This window comes from Pan troglodytes, chromosome 1 (genome assembly GCF_028858775.2).
Source record: "Pan troglodytes isolate AG18354 chromosome 1, NHGRI_mPanTro3-v2.0_pri, whole genome shotgun sequence".
NCBI classification, from domain to species: domain Eukaryota; kingdom Metazoa; phylum Chordata; class Mammalia; order Primates; family Hominidae; genus Pan; species Pan troglodytes.
In genome coordinates, this window is record NC_072398.2 from 94,584,468 (window position 1) to 94,601,212 (window position 16,745).

Here is a 16,745-nt window from a genome sequence, read left to right on the forward strand (position 1 = left end):
CTGAAATCCCCTAAGTGTGTCAGGATGTGGAAGAGTAGAAGGCTAGAGTTATGGAAGAAAGGGTCCCACCTCTACCTGTGCAGCCTTCAGGAGAGTCTGAGGAGGGGGCGGTGAGTGTGAGTAAATGTTGTCAGAATCCCTCCTCCCAGTCTACAAGCCCCAGGGAAAGGAAGCAAGGTGTTTACTGACACCCCCAGGCTTATAAGTACTTCCTGGCTCCATCACCCTCCAGTGAACAGCCCTGGGGAGAAGACAGTACTGGTTTGCAGGTGGGTGGGTGGGGAAAGGGGTCACAGGTGCTTGGTGTTCTGGTAAATGTGCATATGAGAACATGGGGTTGCTTGTGCCCTGTCCGTCAGGGTTCAGAAGAACGTGCGGTGGAAGCAGCTATGGGGAAGTAGCTAGGGAAGGTAGGACTGGTCTGAGGTGGTGAGGAGCAGATGCTGCCAGCTCCACACATCCAGGAGAGCCTGGGTGGTTTGGGCAAAAGTCTCTGGCATCCCTTCTGAGCCTGGGTACCACACTGAAGAGTGAGGACAGTGTGCCATTTTTATCAGGAAACCCTCCAGCTCCCTGAAAACCAAATTCTGATCCTCCTGGGATGGCAGTGAAGAGCCACAGAGATGACTCTGAGGTCCCGTGGCCTTTTCCCACCTGGAGATTGTTTTCGTTACTGCGCTGTTACAGCCTTGGCGGACTGGGGTTCAGTTTCATCCAATCACATTTCTTCTTTTGTCATAGTCATCTAAACGATAGATCTTAGAGACAGGTGGGCAGGGGGTGCACTGGTGAGCCTGACTTAAGGAGAGGTCATCTCGTCCCTTCCCTAGTCCCATCTCCCTTGGTTATTGTTATTTCATGTGATTGTTCTGGTTATTTCAGGTTATTTTGTTTTTGTTTTCAAAACAAAATAACATATATTTGTTGTTCTGATTTTAAAGGGGTAATTGTTTTGGTAACTAGAAAATTACCTTCTCAACTCCCTTAAATTCTGTCAAAGGAAAAAGTAAGTTAGGTTGCTGGAGAGGCTATGCTGAGGCCTCAGAACCTCTGTACTCCTGGAAGTTCTGCGTGCTTTGCCTCCTGCTCCCCTCTCTGTGTTCCTGTTGGCAGGCCCCTAGGCAGGATTTAGGAGGTAGGCAAGTCACCCTAGCCAAGTCATAAGCCCATGGCTCAATTGCCTTCTCAGCCCTTCAAGGGCTGTTCCACAGGCAGCAAAGGGAGGGGCCTCCACAGGTTCACCACTGCAGCCCTAATTCATTTTCTTTTCCACTGTCTTATTCTGCAGGGGTATTCCCTCAACGGATACTACACCCATCCATTTCAAGGCTATGAGCACAGACAGCTCAGATACCAGCAGCCTGGGCCAGGATCTTCCCCCAGTAGTTTCCTGCTTAAGCAAATAGAATTTCTCAAGGGGCAGCTCCCAGAAGCGCCGGTGATTGGAAAGCAGACACCGTCACTGCCACCTTCCCTCCCAGGACTCCGGCCAAGGTTTCCAGTACTACTTGCCTCCAGTACCAGAGGCAGGCAAGTGGACATCAGGGGTGTCCCCAGGGGCGTGCATCTCGGAAGTCAGGGGCTCCAGAGAGGGTTCCAGCATCCTTCACCACGTGGCAGGAGTCTGCCACAGAGAGGTGTTGATTGCCTTTCCTCACATTTCCAGGAACTGAGTATCTACCAAGATCAGGAACAAAGGATCTTAAAGTTCCTGGAAGAGCTTGGGGAAGGGAAGGCCACCACAGCACATGATCTGTCTGGGAAACTTGGGACTCCGAAGAAAGAAATCAATCGAGTTTTATACTCCCTGGCAAAGAAGGGCAAGCTACAGAAAGAGGCAGGAACACCCCCTTTGTGGAAAATCGCGGTCTCCACTCAGGCTTGGAACCAGCACAGCGGAGTGGTAAGACCAGATGGTCATAGCCAAGGAGCCCCAAACTCAGACCCGAGTTTGGAACCGGAAGACAGAAACTCCACATCTGTCTCAGAAGATCTTCTTGAGCCTTTTATTGCAGTCTCAGCTCAGGCTTGGAACGAGCACAGCGGAGTGGTAAGACCAGACGGTCATAGCCAAGGCTCCCCAAACTCAGACCCAGGTTTGGAACCTGAAGACAGCAACTCCACATCTGCCTTGGAAGATCCTCTTGAGTTTTTAGACATGGCCGAGATCAAGGAGAAAATCTGCGACTATCTCTTCAATGTGTCTGACTCCTCTGCCCTGAATTTGGCTAAAAATATTGGCCTTACCAAGGCCCGAGATATAAATGCCGTGCTAATTGACATGGAAAGGCAGGGGGATGTCTATAGACAAGGGACAACCCCTCCCATATGGCATTTGACAGACAAGAAGCGAGAGAGGATGCAAATCAAGAGAAATACGAACAGTGTTCCTGAAACCGCTCCAGCTGCAATCCCTGAGACCAAAAGAAACGCAGAGTTCCTCACCTGTAATATACCCACATCAAATGCCTCAAATAACATGGTAACCACAGAAAAAGTGGAGAATGGGCAGGAACCTGTCATAAAGTTAGAAAACAGGCAAGAGGCCAGACCAGAACCAGTAAGACTGAAACCACCTGTTCATTACAATGGCCCCTCAAAAGCAGGGTATGTTGACTTTGAAAATGGCCAGTGGGCCACAGATGACATCCCAGATGACTTGAATAGTATCCGCGCAGCACCAGGTGAGTTTCGAGCCATCATGGAGATGCCCTCCTTCTACAGTCATGGCTTGCCACGGTGTTCACCCTACAAGAAACTGACAGAGTGCCAGCTGAAGAACCCCATCAGCGGGCTGTTAGAATATGCCCAGTTCGCTAGTCAAACCTGTGAGTTCAACATGATAGAGCAGAGTGGACCACCCCATGAACCTCGGTAAGAGACCACCCAGGAACTGTACCTAGGATTGGGGTCAGGTGCTTTTGCTCCTGACGCAGTCTTGGCTGATTTGTGAGCAGTGCTGTTTGGTGGCGCCTATCTTTTCCTCCTTCCCTTCTGCCTTTTAGCTAAATCCCCCTTGATTGGCCCTTTCTCCAGATATTGAGCAGGGAATATAGACCTTGGACCAGCCAGAATCTTGGCTGAACAAGGGGGAGGTTGACTCTGTTGGCTGTAATGAAGCTTCTTTAGAAATGATTGGTTTTGGCCGTACACGGTGGCTCATGCCTGTAATCCCAGCACTTTTTGAGGCCGAGGCAGGCATATCACGAGGTCAGGAGTTTGAGACCAGCCTGGCCAACATGGTGAAACCCTGTCTCTACTAAAAATACAAAAATTAGCTGGGCGTGGTGGCATGCACCTGTAGTCCCAGCTACTCAGGAAGCTGAGACAGGAGAATCACTTGAACCCAGGAGGCAGAGGTTGCAGTGAGCTGAGATTGCGCCACTGCACTCCAGCCTGGGCCACAGAGCAAGACTCCATCTCAAAAAAAAAAAAAAGAAATGATTGGTCTTGGGGGCCGGGGCGGTGGCTTACGACTGTAATCCCAGCACTTTGGGAGGCCGAGGCAGGCAGATCATGAGGTGAGGAATTCGAGACCAGCCTGGCCAACATGGTGAAACCCCATCTCTACTAAAAATACAAAAATTAGCCGGGGGTGGTGGTGCTTTCCTGTAATCCCAGCTACTCGGGAGGCTGAGGCAGGAGAATCACTTGAACCCAGGAGGTGGAGGTTGTAGTGAGCCGAGATTGGCGCCACTGCACTCCAGCCTGGGCGACAGAGTGAGACTCCATCTTGGAAAAAGAAAGAAAAAAGAAAAACATGATTGATCTCCATGCATCAATATCATGCCTGCCTCCTAAGGCAGAGGTAATGAAGACTTAATTCCCTTCTGTAGGCCTTCCCCTCCTCCCTAAGCCGTTTTCTGAGAGAGGTGCAGGAGCAGGTGGGTTGGGGCAGGCTGCATACACAGTGGGGGTGGGTTGTGCTGCTAAGCAGCAGCAGGTCCACAATCCACCCTCTGCATAGCTCCTGGGGGGAAAGGATGGAGGAGCGTGTGCACGGCTGCCTGCCTGTTGAAGGTGGTGATTCTAATTTTATAAACCTCCTCTGCACAGATGGGTAGGCTAGCACTTGCTGCCACTCCTGAGCTGTGAAGTCAGCGATTACCTCACTCAGATAGCTGGTCAGGCCCTGCACTGTAGGTCCTAATAGGCCAGTCAGATTGAGGAAAACAGGAGCTTCTGAAGGGTATAACAGAGAGCAAAACCACTGAAGCTGAGTGGCTGCAGCTGCAGCCAGGGAAAGAGCCAGTAGGATGGGGGAGAATTCCACTGACCTTTATGTTTACCTAGCCTGGTTTCTAGGGGTGTAGATTCCTGGCTAGGGCCCTTATTCCTTGTCTTGACTGTCTTCATGACACCAATTTGGCATTTCAGGAGAGCGGTTAAGAAAAGGAGTTGTGTCTGTCCAAAAGCTGGCAAGGCCAGAGCTGGATTGTTTGGGGTAGAGACTGGATGGCCGTCATTCTCTTTTGCCTCCATCCCTCCTCCCCAGAGTTGGAGGAAAGCAGTGGATTTTGTGGTTAGTCATTCTTTGGACTCACACTAAAAGAAACATTGGTGCCATGTTCAAACATATCAGAAGACCTAGGAAATAAGAAATTTGACCTACTTTTCTAAATGAAATCCCAGACTGAGCAAAGAGCTCACCACATTTGAAAGCTTGAACAAAGGGGGCCTAGGCTAAGTCCAGAGGCCTAGAACAAATGCTTTTTTATTTTCTACATAACAAGGGGAAATTCCTTGTTATGTAGAAAATAGCTGGAGACAAATGGTGCTATAGAGTGACTCATAACAAACTACGGTGATATAGGTCTAGGGACAAAAGCAGGCCACTGATAAGTGGCAGATGCCTGATCCCCCTAGGTAGTGGGGAGTGTGAGACTGGGTTATAAGAAGCCTTCACTATCTTTTAGGACCCTCCCTTGAGGAGGCCAGTCTACCACAATTGCTTTAGAATGAAGGTCTTTTGGTTGCTCACAAGATTATAATGGCAATTTTTGGCTCATCATTTTTGTGTGTGTGGGTTTTATCTTAATTCATTGTTAAAGAGATAGTGGGTTTCCCCTGAGCTAGTTTCCTATCATCTGTGCCTATGTTTGCTTCACTGAGCTATGGGGAAAGAGTCACTGGCTGCTTTGTTTACAAAAAGAAAGGACAGGCTGAGCCTTAAGGAGTAGGAAGGAGTTCCTTGGCCTACCCTTCATCTCCTCCACAAGTGAAAAGCCCCTTAGCGTAGCAGAAAATTCCAGGTTGAAGGTCTCTTTGGAGAAGGCAGAAGGAGTGACCTAGACTCCTGTTCACACATCTAATCACTTTCCGTCAAGATTTAAATTCCAGGTTGTCATCAATGGCCGAGAGTTTCCCCCAGCTGAAGCTGGAAGCAAGAAAGTGGCCAAGCAGGATGCAGCTATGAAAGCCATGACAATTCTGCTAGAGGAAGCCAAAGCCAAGGACAGTGGAAAATCAGAAGAATCATCCCACTATTCCACAGAGAAAGAATCAGAGAAGGTAGGTGTCCTCCTGCCATCTGGGAGGACATCAGTTCCCTGTCAGTGTCTGGATTGTAACTGACTCCCTTGAGGCAATCCCAGCCTAAACAATTGACACCGTCTCGGAGTCAGCTTCCCACTCTTCCCTCTACCCTATCTCGCCAGCCCACCTTTTCCTCCTCTCATACCCAGCTCCTCTGTCTGCTCCTGTCCCAACATAATTGGATTTACAGAATTTCGGACTTCAAAGAGACCTGAAAGTTTATTGAAGCCAATCTCCTCTCTTGGAAGATGCGGAATGAGAGCTCCAGCAGCCCCTTTAACTTTGGGAAGCCAACCCCTTGACAGGTGGTGGGAAGAAAGTCCCCCATCCCCATCCCTTCTTCTGTGATGGACTAACCAGTGTTTTCTTAGTTTTGTTTTCTTCTTGTCTCTCATTTTCTCTAGACTGCAGAGTCCCAGACCCCCACCCCTTCAGCCACATCCTTCTTTTCTGGGAAGAGCCCCGTCACCACACTGCTTGAGTGTATGCACAAATTGGGGAACTCCTGCGAATTCCGTCTCCTGTCCAAAGAAGGCCCTGCCCATGAACCCAAGTATGTCCTACGTGTCCTCTGTCCAGCTGAGGTTTTCTCAGAAAGAAAAAGAGACACATTTTCTTCCTTGCCTCCTCAGGGATGGCAGATTGACCAATTTCTCCTGTTTCAAAATGGGGAAAGGAGGGCTCTGAGGTCCTGGTTGCTGCTTGTGAGGCAGACAATTAGGGATTAGGAATTCAAAGGGAATTCCTGGCCCACTCTCTATCTCCTCTATAAGCACTAGGGAGGTTCACGGCTTGGAGGTCACTCACTGTTGGTGGGACAGAAAGGTACAGGACCTGAGAAGCTCTCTGCCTGTGGGTCTATAGACTCACATGTTCAAGAGAAGTGTTCCTGGAAGAGGTGAAACTAGGTTGATGCTTAAATGTTGAAAGGGGTCAGCCAGGCTAAGAGACACTGGCTGTTCAAGGCAGAAGTGACTGCATGAGATGTGACTGCACTGAGGTGATGTGTTCAAGGAAATTACCAGTAGTGGAGGATGGCAGCCTGGCAGAGGCTAGGTCAGGCTCCTCAGTCAAAACCATTTTAATCCTTCTACGTGCTTCATCTCCTGTCAGGTTCCAATACTGTGTTGCAGTGGGAGCCCAAACTTTCCCCAGTGTGAGTGCTCCCAGCAAGAAAGTGGCAAAGCAGATGGCCGCAGAGGAAGCCATGAAGGCCCTGCATGGGGAGGCGACCAACTCCATGGCTTCTGATAACCAGGTAGGGCGTTTTCCTACTCAAAAGATACAGGTCATTTTTAGCAACTGAGTGGTTTAAGATTGCCAGTGACTCCCTCAACATTTCCTGAAGTGTTTACGGCTCCTCTGTTTGATGGATTCTCCTTTAGCCTGAAGGTATGATCTCAGAGTCACTTGATAACTTGGAATCCATGATGCCCAACAAGGTCAGGAAGATTGGCGAGCTCGTCAGATACCTGAACACCAACCCTGTGGGTGGCCTTTTGGAGTACGCCCGCTCCCATGGCTTTGCTGCTGAATTCAAGTTGGTCGACCAGTCCGGACCTCCTCACGAGCCCAAGTGAGTGTCCTAGTCCTGGCTAATGCATGTGTCACCAGTTGGGGATGGTCTGTAACCCAGGGAAAACAAGGGTGTGCTTTAGCTGTGTAGGACAGAAAGGGCGAGTTGAGGGAAACAAGTCCAGCCCTGTCTCCACGGCCTCTTAGAAGACAATAGACCTGCCAAGAGTGAATGCGTTCACTCTTCCAGTAAGCATGATCCTTTTTAATTTTTTGACTAGTTTTAATTTTTAAAGAAATGTATAGGTACATTAAAAAATCATTCAGGCCAGACATGGTGGCTCACGCCTGTAATCCCAGCACTTTGGGAAGTTGAGGCAGGTAGATTACCTGAGGTCAGGAGTTCAAGACCAGCCGGACCATATGAGGAAACCCTGTCTCTACTAAAAATACAAAAATTAGCTGGGCGTGGCGGCGGGTGCCTGTAGTCCCAGCTACTCGGGAGGCTGAGACAGGAGAATTGATTGAACCTGGGAGGTGGAGGTTGCAGTGAGCTGAGATCGTGCCACTGCACTCCAGCCTGAGCAACAGAGCAAGACTCCATCTTGAAAAAAATCATTCAAGCTGATTGAAAAAGTAGTCATTTCAATGAAAAGTCTCATTTCCGTCTCAGACTTCTAGTTTCCCTCCCTAGACCCATATATTACTATAGCCCTGCATTAGCAACTGGGATGTGGTCTGAGAAGCATGGTTTTGTTGTTGTGAGAACATCAGAGTGTATTTACATAAACCTAGATGGCATGGGCTCCTACACACGTACAGGCTGTATGGTATGGCCGGTTGCTCCTAGGCTACAAACCTGTACAGCATGTAACTGTAGTGAATACTGTGGGCAGCTGCAACACACTGGTAAGTATTGGTGTCTATCTAAACAGCGAAAAGATACAGTAAAAAGACAGCATAAAGGATAAAAAAAATACTACACCTGTATAGGGCGCCTGCCATGAATGGAGCTTGCAGGACTAGAAGTTGCTGTGGGTGAGTCAGCCAGTGAGTGGAGAATGAATATGAGGGCCTAGGACATGACTGTACACTTAATGTAGGCTTTGTAAACACTGTTCACTTAGGCTAACTACATTTATGTAAAATATTTTTCTTTAATAAATTAACCTTAGCTTACTGTAACCTTTTTACTTTATTTTTACTTTATTTTTTACTTTATTAACTTTTTTATTTTTTGTTTCTTTTGTAATAATACTTAGCTTAAAACACAAACATGTTGTACTGCTATCCAAAAATATTTCCTTTGTTTATATCCTTGATTCTATAGTCTTTTTTCTGTTTGTAAATTTTTTTATTTTTTTTAACTTTTTAAACTTTTTTGTTGAAAGCTAAGATGAAAATACATTAGCTGTTAGCCTAGGCCTACACAGGGTCAGGATCCTCAGTATCACTGTCTTCCACCTCCACATCTTGTCCCACTGTAAGGTGTTCAGGGGCAATAACATGCATGGGGGCCGTCATCTCCTATGGTAACAGTGCTTTCTGGAATACCTGCCTGAGGCTTTTTTTAGTTACTTATTTTTCTAGAAGTAGAAGGAGTATACGCTGAAATAATGATAAAAATATAGTAAACACATAAGGAGCGTGTAGCCTAGATCCCTCGCATGCACAGTTCACAGTCGAGTTCACACTCCTACAAGAATCTCATGCTGCTGCTGATCCGACAGGAGGCGGAGCTCGGACCAGAATGCTTTCTTGCTCGCCACTCACCTCTTGCTGTGTGCCCAGGTTCCTAACAGGTTACAGAGCCCTGCACTTGGTGATAAGAATTTTTCAGCTCCATCATAATCTTACGGGGCCCCTGTCATATGTGTGATTTATCATTGAACAAAACGCTGTTATGCAGTACATGATTATACCAGTTTCTTGAGTCCTTCTAGAAATTGCTGTGCATAACTAGCACATTTTCCCTTTTGTCTTTTTAAACAAATATATCTTCTGTTTTATACGTTGACTCCTTTACTTACCAGACTTCTTGCATAGCTGCATAGTATTTCATTGAATAGAAGCTGACAAATTCAGTTTCTCAGAAGTAAACATTTAATAGGGACTTAGGAACAGAAATGATGTCTTGGGTGGCTGCAAGATGGTGGATCCCTGCACTTACCCTCCAGAAAGTATGCTTTCTATAGAGGCTTTTTTGGTTAAACATGCAGCTGGTCACACATTATACTTTCTTGTGAAACTTATGAGCACTAGCTGGTGGGGAGGCTTGGTAGACATCTTTGTGTGGAATTATTTATGCTACCCAACACCTTGGGATGCGGGAGTCAGATATTGGTGGTCATAGTGGTTTTGCATCAAGATGGCATCACTCTTGCCATGCAACAGGCATGTTTTCTTAATCTCTAAGGTCTATCACAAAGTGGAAAAGCAAGGTGTAAAGTGAGGGGAGAGGTGAAGATTGTCTGTATATGGCTAGAATATTTTCTTGAAGGATCGAAAAAACTGGCAACTGTGTTTGCTTCTGGGGAAGGAGGGACACTTTTATTGTACACTCTTAACTGTTTGAATTTTCATATGTTTGGCATCCAACTTGTCCATTTTAAAGTCATTAAGGAAAAAAGCTTATAAAAATGCTATCTTGTTACTTTAAATTTGTCTCTCCTTAATAGAAGTAATGTCAGCCGGGCGCAGTGGCTTACACCTATAATCCCAGCACTTTGGGAGGCCGAGGTGGGTGGATCATTTGAGCTCAGTAATTTGAGACCAGCCTGGCCAACATGGTAAAACCCCATCTCTACTAAAAATACAAAAAATAGCTGAGCATAGTGGTATGCCCCTCTATGCCAGCTACTCTGGAGGCTGAGCAGGAGAATTACTTGAACCCAGGAGGCGGAAGTTGCAGTGACCTGAGATTGTGCCACTGCACTCCAGCCTGGGTGATGGAGTGAGACTCCGTCTCAAAAAAAAAACAAAAAAATCAGAAGTAATGACATTTCATTTATTCATATTTATGTGTTATTTGCATTTCCTTTTCTGTGAACCACCTGTTCTTGTCCTTTTCTAGTTTTCTTTCAGATTGTTACTCTCATGGATATGTAAGAACTTTTAACATAATTTTTAAAAGTAGCCCTTTGCCCAACATGACCCAATTTAGAACACACATCTGCCCACTGTTTAAGCCATCTGGAAAAGGAGAGACCCAGTCTCCCTCCAGCTGCTCTTCTACTAATTCATATCCTTCACTCTCAATAAGCACCTCCTTATCTTTAAGCACAGTCCTTCAGATGATAGGTTCAGTGCATGTCCTCTTTCTCTTCTGTGAAATCTTCTATGAAATCCTTTCTAGGACTTCAAGTCAGCCATTCATTGAGAATGTAAGAACTTACTATGAACTAGATGGAAGATACAAAAAATTGCTGCCCCTGAGTGTGTAGCAGACATATAGCCATAGCAGTATTGAAATGTGCCATTGGAGGTGAATGCAGAGTGCTGTGGGGACACAGAGGACACTGCTGCCACTGTCTGCCAGGGAGCTGAGGAAGGTTGCATAGAGAGGGGAAATGCTAATTGAGTAACTACGTTTATTAACTATCTCGTACAATAATATACTCTAGTTGCTTCTTAATGTGAATTATGCTGGGTCTTTTTTTCCTTTCTGTCTACTCTTGTTGGTGATGTTAACTAATTTTATGACTTCTTTTATTTTTTTATTTTTTTATTTTTTTGGAGATGGAGTCTCACTCTGTCACCCAGGCTGGAGTGCAGTGGCGCAGTCTCAGCTCACTGCAACCTCCGCCTCCTGGGTTCAAACAATTCTCTTGCCTCAGCTCCTCGAGTAGCTGGGATTACAGGCATCTGCCACCACATCTGACTATTTTTGTATTTTTAGTAGAGACAGGGTTTCACCATGTTGGCCAGGCTGGTCTTCAACTCCTGACCTCAGATGATCCACCCGCCTCAGCCTCCCAAAGTGCTGGGATTACAGGCATGAACCACCGCGACAGCCATGACTTTTAATATCTAAATGCTGGAGACCACTCAGAGCTCCCGATTCCTCCATCTAGTTGCTTACTTGTCACCTCTGTTTGGATTAACATCCCTAATATGACATGTCCAAAGCAGAACTCTTGGGTTTTGCCCCCTTCGCTTCATTTCCCCCAAGTCTTTCCCAGCTTAGTAAGTGATACCACTGTCTACCCAGTGGCTCAAGTCAGAAACCTGAGGATCATCTTTTCCTCTATCTCCTTTACCTCCTTCGTCAACTCATCCTTAAGTCCTATTGGTTATACTTAGAATTTCTATCCCAAATCCCTTCCTCTTCTTTCTACCTCCAGCGTCAGCACTCTAATCCAAGCCACTGTCTCATCTAGACTGTCACAATAGCCTCCTAACTGATCTTTCTACTTTATTTACTCAACACTTATGGAGTATCTTCTATTTTTTTTAGAACAGGAACCAAACGTTAACCAATAGTCACCTAAAGAAATGTAAGATCTCATATTTGATAAGTATTCCAAAGGGCTGGAGTTGCAGCGAGAATCAATTATAGCACAGTTTGACTTACGAAGGAGAGGGGGAAGGGCTTCCCCAAGAAGTACTGCCTGAGCTGAGACTTTAAGGATGATGAAGAGAGAAAGACTGAGGGTTCTAGGCGAAGGACACTGTTAAATCCTGTGGTGGGAGAAGCGCAGAGCTGGCAAAGAGGCTGAGAGGAGGCACTTATGGGTGGAGCAGAGAGCACGAGGGAGGGCTGGCGCTAGAGGATATTAGAGAGTTGATCAGGGTGGCCCACCAGGGCCTTCCTTGTTAGTCACATTAGTGCTTCTACCACAGAAGCAGTGGAGAGCCATTGAAGGTTTTTAATAAAGGACTGTGACGTTCCCTCTCTCCACACTCTTATCCCTTTCCCAGCATTTTTCTTCTTAATTTTCTTTCCTCTGCTGAGAGAACCATTTCAGATCTTTGCCTCTTTCTTCAGATTTGCACCCATACACCTGTTCCTCACTTTAAACTACCTTACTTCACACTTAATTGAAAAAATAGCAATAAGCATACAAGAAATACCTTATCTTCCCATTACCAAACTACCCCCTACCTCCATCTGTACCAGCAAGAGTGAAGGACGTATCCCTCCTCTCATCCCGGTGTCCTGGATCCCATCCCTCTCATCTGCTCTAAGACTTTATCGCTTTGGTTGTCTCCCCTCTCCTTGTCTGCAGCTCCTCCATCTAGATCATTCCCACCAGCCTTGAAACATGCCCATGACCATCTTTTAAAAACCTTCCCTCTACCCCATATCTCCCTGCAGGTACCATCTCATTTCTTTGCTTCTCTTACAGCCAAACTTCTCAAAAGAGTTATTCATACTCATTGTCTTCACTTGAACTCATTTCACTAAAAAGGCCAACCACTAGCCACATGTGGTTATTGAGCACTCGAACTGTGGCTAGTGTGCTGAGCCACTGAATTATTAATTGCATTGTAATTAACTTAAATTCAGTAGCCCCATGTGGCTAGTGGCTACCATATTGGATAGCACAGCTCTAAAGGATTCTAGTTGCATAATTAACAAACTTTATCATATATGTAAATATATCAGTATAAAACTTTGCACATAAGAGTTCATATTCTTTTCAAACACATAGGGCAGTCATGAAATTCTCCTGGATCCCTGAGGTAAAGATACTACACAATCTGTCCCTCCTGACCACCTTCACCATCTTCTTTTCATGCCACTGTCCCTCTCATTCTGAACTTAAGCCCACTGGCCTGCACGGGCCTGCCAGCATGGACAAAGAAAGGAGTGAAGGCATTCAGTTGCTTCGGATCATCAAGGAACAGTGAGAAACTCCATGTGGTTGAACGTAAACGTTGATTCCTTTTACTGCCTGAGCTGCTAAGTCTTGAAACTGAAGCCTCTGTTGTATGCAGTTAGAGTATCCAAAGCTGGGTTCTCAGCCAGTAGATTAGGATCTGGTTGAAAGCTAGGATTCTTGATGCCTTGTCTGGTACATTTCCAAGCTGTTTTGCTCCACCATGCTCTTCCCTCTGTGTTTGGAAATTACCAGCCGGAGCGGTAGAAGCCACCTCCCTGCTCCACTTGGGCACTTTATTGTCAGCGCAGCTCATGCGCCCAAGATCCATTCCTTACCCCAGAGTTAGCTTAAGCCTGCCAGGAGTCAAAAAAACAACTCCCAGCAAAACCTGGGTCCCTGGCCTAAGGCCGACCTTGACCTAATGACCTCTCCAGGTCAAGTCCCCTTGAGCTAATAGGAAGTAAATGAGGGAATGGAGTTGGGCGCTTTAAAAATCAGACAGTGTATGAAGTAACAGTGACTTGTGGGGAGAAAGGTAGTCCCTTCTGATTTCTGCTTAAGAAGAGAGTCCAAGTTGGTGCTAGCATTTCGTTAAGCCTTCCTCATACTTCATAATCTTCCTTTATAGTAAGGACAGGCTCAGAGCCTTTGCAGGTAACAGTATCTAGTCAGAATTTTATAACATGATTTTATCATATTCTGTTTTACAGCTACCTTCAATATGTGGCAAGTGATACTGGTTTTCCATTTACAGTAGTGAAACAAAGTTTCCTATTTCAGTGTGTTTACATTTTTATCTCTTTTTTCATACCTAGTATTACGGATATTTACATTTTTAGAGTCTGTTTATTTATTTTAGAGATGGGGATCTTGCTGTCTCGCGCAGGCTGGAGTGCAGTGATATGGTCATAGCTCACTGCAGCCTTGACCTCCAGGGCTCAAGTGATCCTCTCACCCCAGCCTCCCAAGTAGCTGAGACTATAGGCACACACCACCGTGCCCAGCTAATTTTTTTTTTTTTTAAGAGACAGGGGTCTCGCTATGTTGCCTGGGGGATTACTATGTTGCCCAGGCTGGTCTTGAACTCCTGGCCTCAAGTGATCTCCCACCTTAGCTCCTCGAGTTGCTGGGATTACAGGTGTGAGCCACAATGGCTGGCTCTAAGAAGTCAATTTAGAGAAAAATATTAATTAATAGTCCAAGTAATACCTGGATCTGGCACAAATCATGTGGTGATTCATGAATGACCAAAATCTAGGAAATGCTGCCTTAGAAACAGCTTCTGTTTGACGGGTCCATATGTTTGCAAGACTGGCCACATCTTCAGCAAAACTAACCCTTCCTTGGAACAATGTCAGGGTCTGGCACTTGTCTTCATTCTCTGTTTCTCATCCCAAAGGTTCGTTTACCAAGCAAAAGTTGGGGGTCGCTGGTTCCCAGCCGTCTGCGCACACAGCAAGAAGCAAGGCAAGCAGGAAGCAGCAGATGCGGCTCTCCGTGTCTTGATTGGGGAGAATGAGAAGGCAGAACGCATGGGTTTCACAGAGGTAACCCCAGTGACAGGGGCCAGTCTCAGAAGAACTATGCTCCTCCTCTCAAGGTCCCCAGAAGCACAGCCAAAGACAGTTAAGACGTCTACTTTTGGTGCCTTTTTTTGGGGGTGGGGGGTCCTCCTAACTCCTAAGTGGAGGTGGCTCTTGCTGTCATGCGAGTTATTCCTAGGCTTTACTCTTAGCCTCGAGAGAGCATGTAACTGGGACACTAGATGTAAGAAGGAAAAGATGACTCACACGACAAGTAGAGCTTGATCTCCCTGCCCACAGTGAATATGGTGGACACAGCCTCAGCTTTGTGGTGCTGACACAGCCTCTTTTCCCCACAGCTCCCTCTCACTGGCAGCACCTTCCATGACCAGATAGCCATGCTGAGCCACCGGTGCTTCAACACTCTGACTAACAGCTTCCAGCCCTCCTTGCTCGGCCGCAAGATTCTGGCCGCCATCATTATGAAAAAAGACTCTGAGGACATGGGTGTCGTCGTCAGCTTGGGAACAGGTGAGTGAGGCTCTGAGACATGCCGCCTCCCATGGCGCCTGAAAGCGGGTCCCTCTCATCCTCCCCTGGAGTCCATGCATGTAAGTCCAAGGCAGGGAGAAGAGACTTCATTTTAGCTACAGTCAATTCAGAGTGAGGAATGAGTTCTTAGTTCCTAGAGGAGAGAATATGGGAGTCTAGGATCTGAGAAACTGAGGCTGTTTCTGCCTTGAAGCTTTCAGAACAAATAGCCTTCATCCTGTTTTCCATCGGTTTCCTTCCATTATTCTATTTCTGTTTTAAACACCTTCCTAGGGAATCGCTGTGTGAAAGGAGATTCTCTCAGCCTAAAAGGAGAAACTGTCAATGACTGCCATGCAGAAATAATCTCCCGGAGAGGCTTCATCAGGTGAGTGAGGTCAGAGCTGTGGCCCGGCTGTGGAGAGCTCCAGTTCCCTGCCCCACATGGCTCCGACACGGCCTCTGAATCCCCCTCAGACAGATGGGTCATGATGTGGCAGTGGCAGCCTTTGCTTTTCACCCGTCCATTTGAACCTGTCTGATGGAATCCATCCCCTCTGTGACCTGAGCTGCCTCCCACTGCTCGGCCTGTTTTTAAATGCTGTCCTTTTTTCTGCTAACTCTGCTGCTTCATGTTCTTTTCTAAAAACACAAAATGACCTTTTAGTCCTCAGGGCCTTGGGGATGAGGCAGCTTTCCATTTCCGTTTGAGGACCTACACAACCTTGATGCCCCTGCCAGCTTTCTCCTCTAGCTCACCTTTTCTTTAATTTATGAAGGGAGAGACTTAGAAAGGAGCAACAGCTTCCTGTAGTCCTTGAATCAGTTTGCTCTGCTCTAGAATCCCTGTAGCCGCCATAGCGAGGAGCCCTCAGCAGAAATGAAGGAGACCCAAAAGGCTAACTATGCTTTATGAAATGCTGGGGTCTCCCCGGGAGAATTTCCACCTGATAAACTGTGAAAGGTCTGCAACATTGAGACTTTTCCTTACTTGCTCATTTGGAGGTCAGATTATAGAAACAACTGCTTTTCCCAGAATTGAACCTGCCTTCCTAACCAGACTTTCTTTTTATAGGTTTCTCTACAGTGAGTTAATGAAATACAACTCCCAGACTGCGAAGGATAGTATATTTGAACCTGCTAAGGGAGGAGAAAAGCTCCAAATAAAAAAGACTGTGTCATTCCATCTGTATATCAGGTCTGTACAGTTCCTGTTGCTGCCAGGGTGGGCCCTGCCAGGCTGTTAGAATTGGGTATCCGAATGCTCTCCTGGCCTGTAAATCGAACCTGATACAATAAGCCACACTCCACTGTGGGTTTGAGGTCCATATTCAGGTGTAGATGACTCACATGTACTGCTGTCCACCTCCAGTCTCCCATGGTAGGCCTTAGAACACATCCCTTGCTTCTGTCACATCTGACTGTTTTGGAGCCCCACGAAATTGCAGATTTCCCACAGGTGAGTTTTAACAGCCACCCCTGTTTTTCAGCACTGCTCCATGTGGAGATGGCGCCCTCTTTGACAAGTCCTGCAGCGACCGTGCTATGGAAAGCACAGAGTCCCGCCACTACCCTGTCTTCGAGAATCCCAAACAAGGAAAGCTCCGCACCAAGGTGGAGAACGGTGAGTGATACATGCCCCCGCCTCCTTTCCTCAAAAGGCTCTGCAAGGTCCAGGGACCCCAAGTCTCTACAAGGCTGCTTAGGATTTTACCATTAGTCACTGGGCACAGAGGTGCTGTTTACAGGAAAGGGAAGACCTGGGTCAGGGAGCTGTGTGGTAAGATCAGGGTTCTATTTTGAATGTGTTAGTTTG

The 16,745-nt window shown here is 46.6% G+C and overlaps 1 protein-coding gene across 12 annotated transcripts in view; it reads left to right on the top strand.

The window, feature by feature from the left end:
* Positions 1-16,745, top strand: part of ADAR (adenosine deaminase RNA specific) — a 46,799-nt gene that overhangs the window by 24,173 nt on the left and 5,881 nt on the right. For 4 of the 12 annotated variants that reach the window (XR_010158012.1, XR_010158013.1, XM_009432821.5 and 1 more), the window contains exons 2-11: positions 1,289-2,874; positions 5,328-5,511; positions 5,940-6,088; positions 6,649-6,793; positions 6,921-7,111; positions 14,275-14,500; positions 14,758-14,929; positions 15,224-15,317; positions 16,005-16,127; positions 16,420-16,553. Coding sequence is in view for 10 of the 12 variants with exons in the window: in XM_009432821.5 (XP_009431096.2) it covers positions 1,289-2,874; positions 5,328-5,511; positions 5,940-6,088; positions 6,649-6,793; positions 6,921-7,111; positions 14,275-14,500; positions 14,758-14,929; positions 15,224-15,317; positions 16,005-16,127; positions 16,420-16,553 (3,004 nt within the window). In the remaining 2 variants the exon portion in view is untranslated. The remainder of the gene's footprint in view (positions 1-1,288; positions 2,875-5,327; positions 5,512-5,939; positions 6,089-6,648; positions 6,794-6,920; positions 7,112-14,274; positions 14,501-14,757; positions 14,930-15,223; positions 15,318-16,004; positions 16,128-16,419; positions 16,554-16,745) is intronic. The other 8 variants (XM_063813054.1, XM_063813046.1, XM_063813049.1 and 5 more) reach the window with 3 other exon arrangements.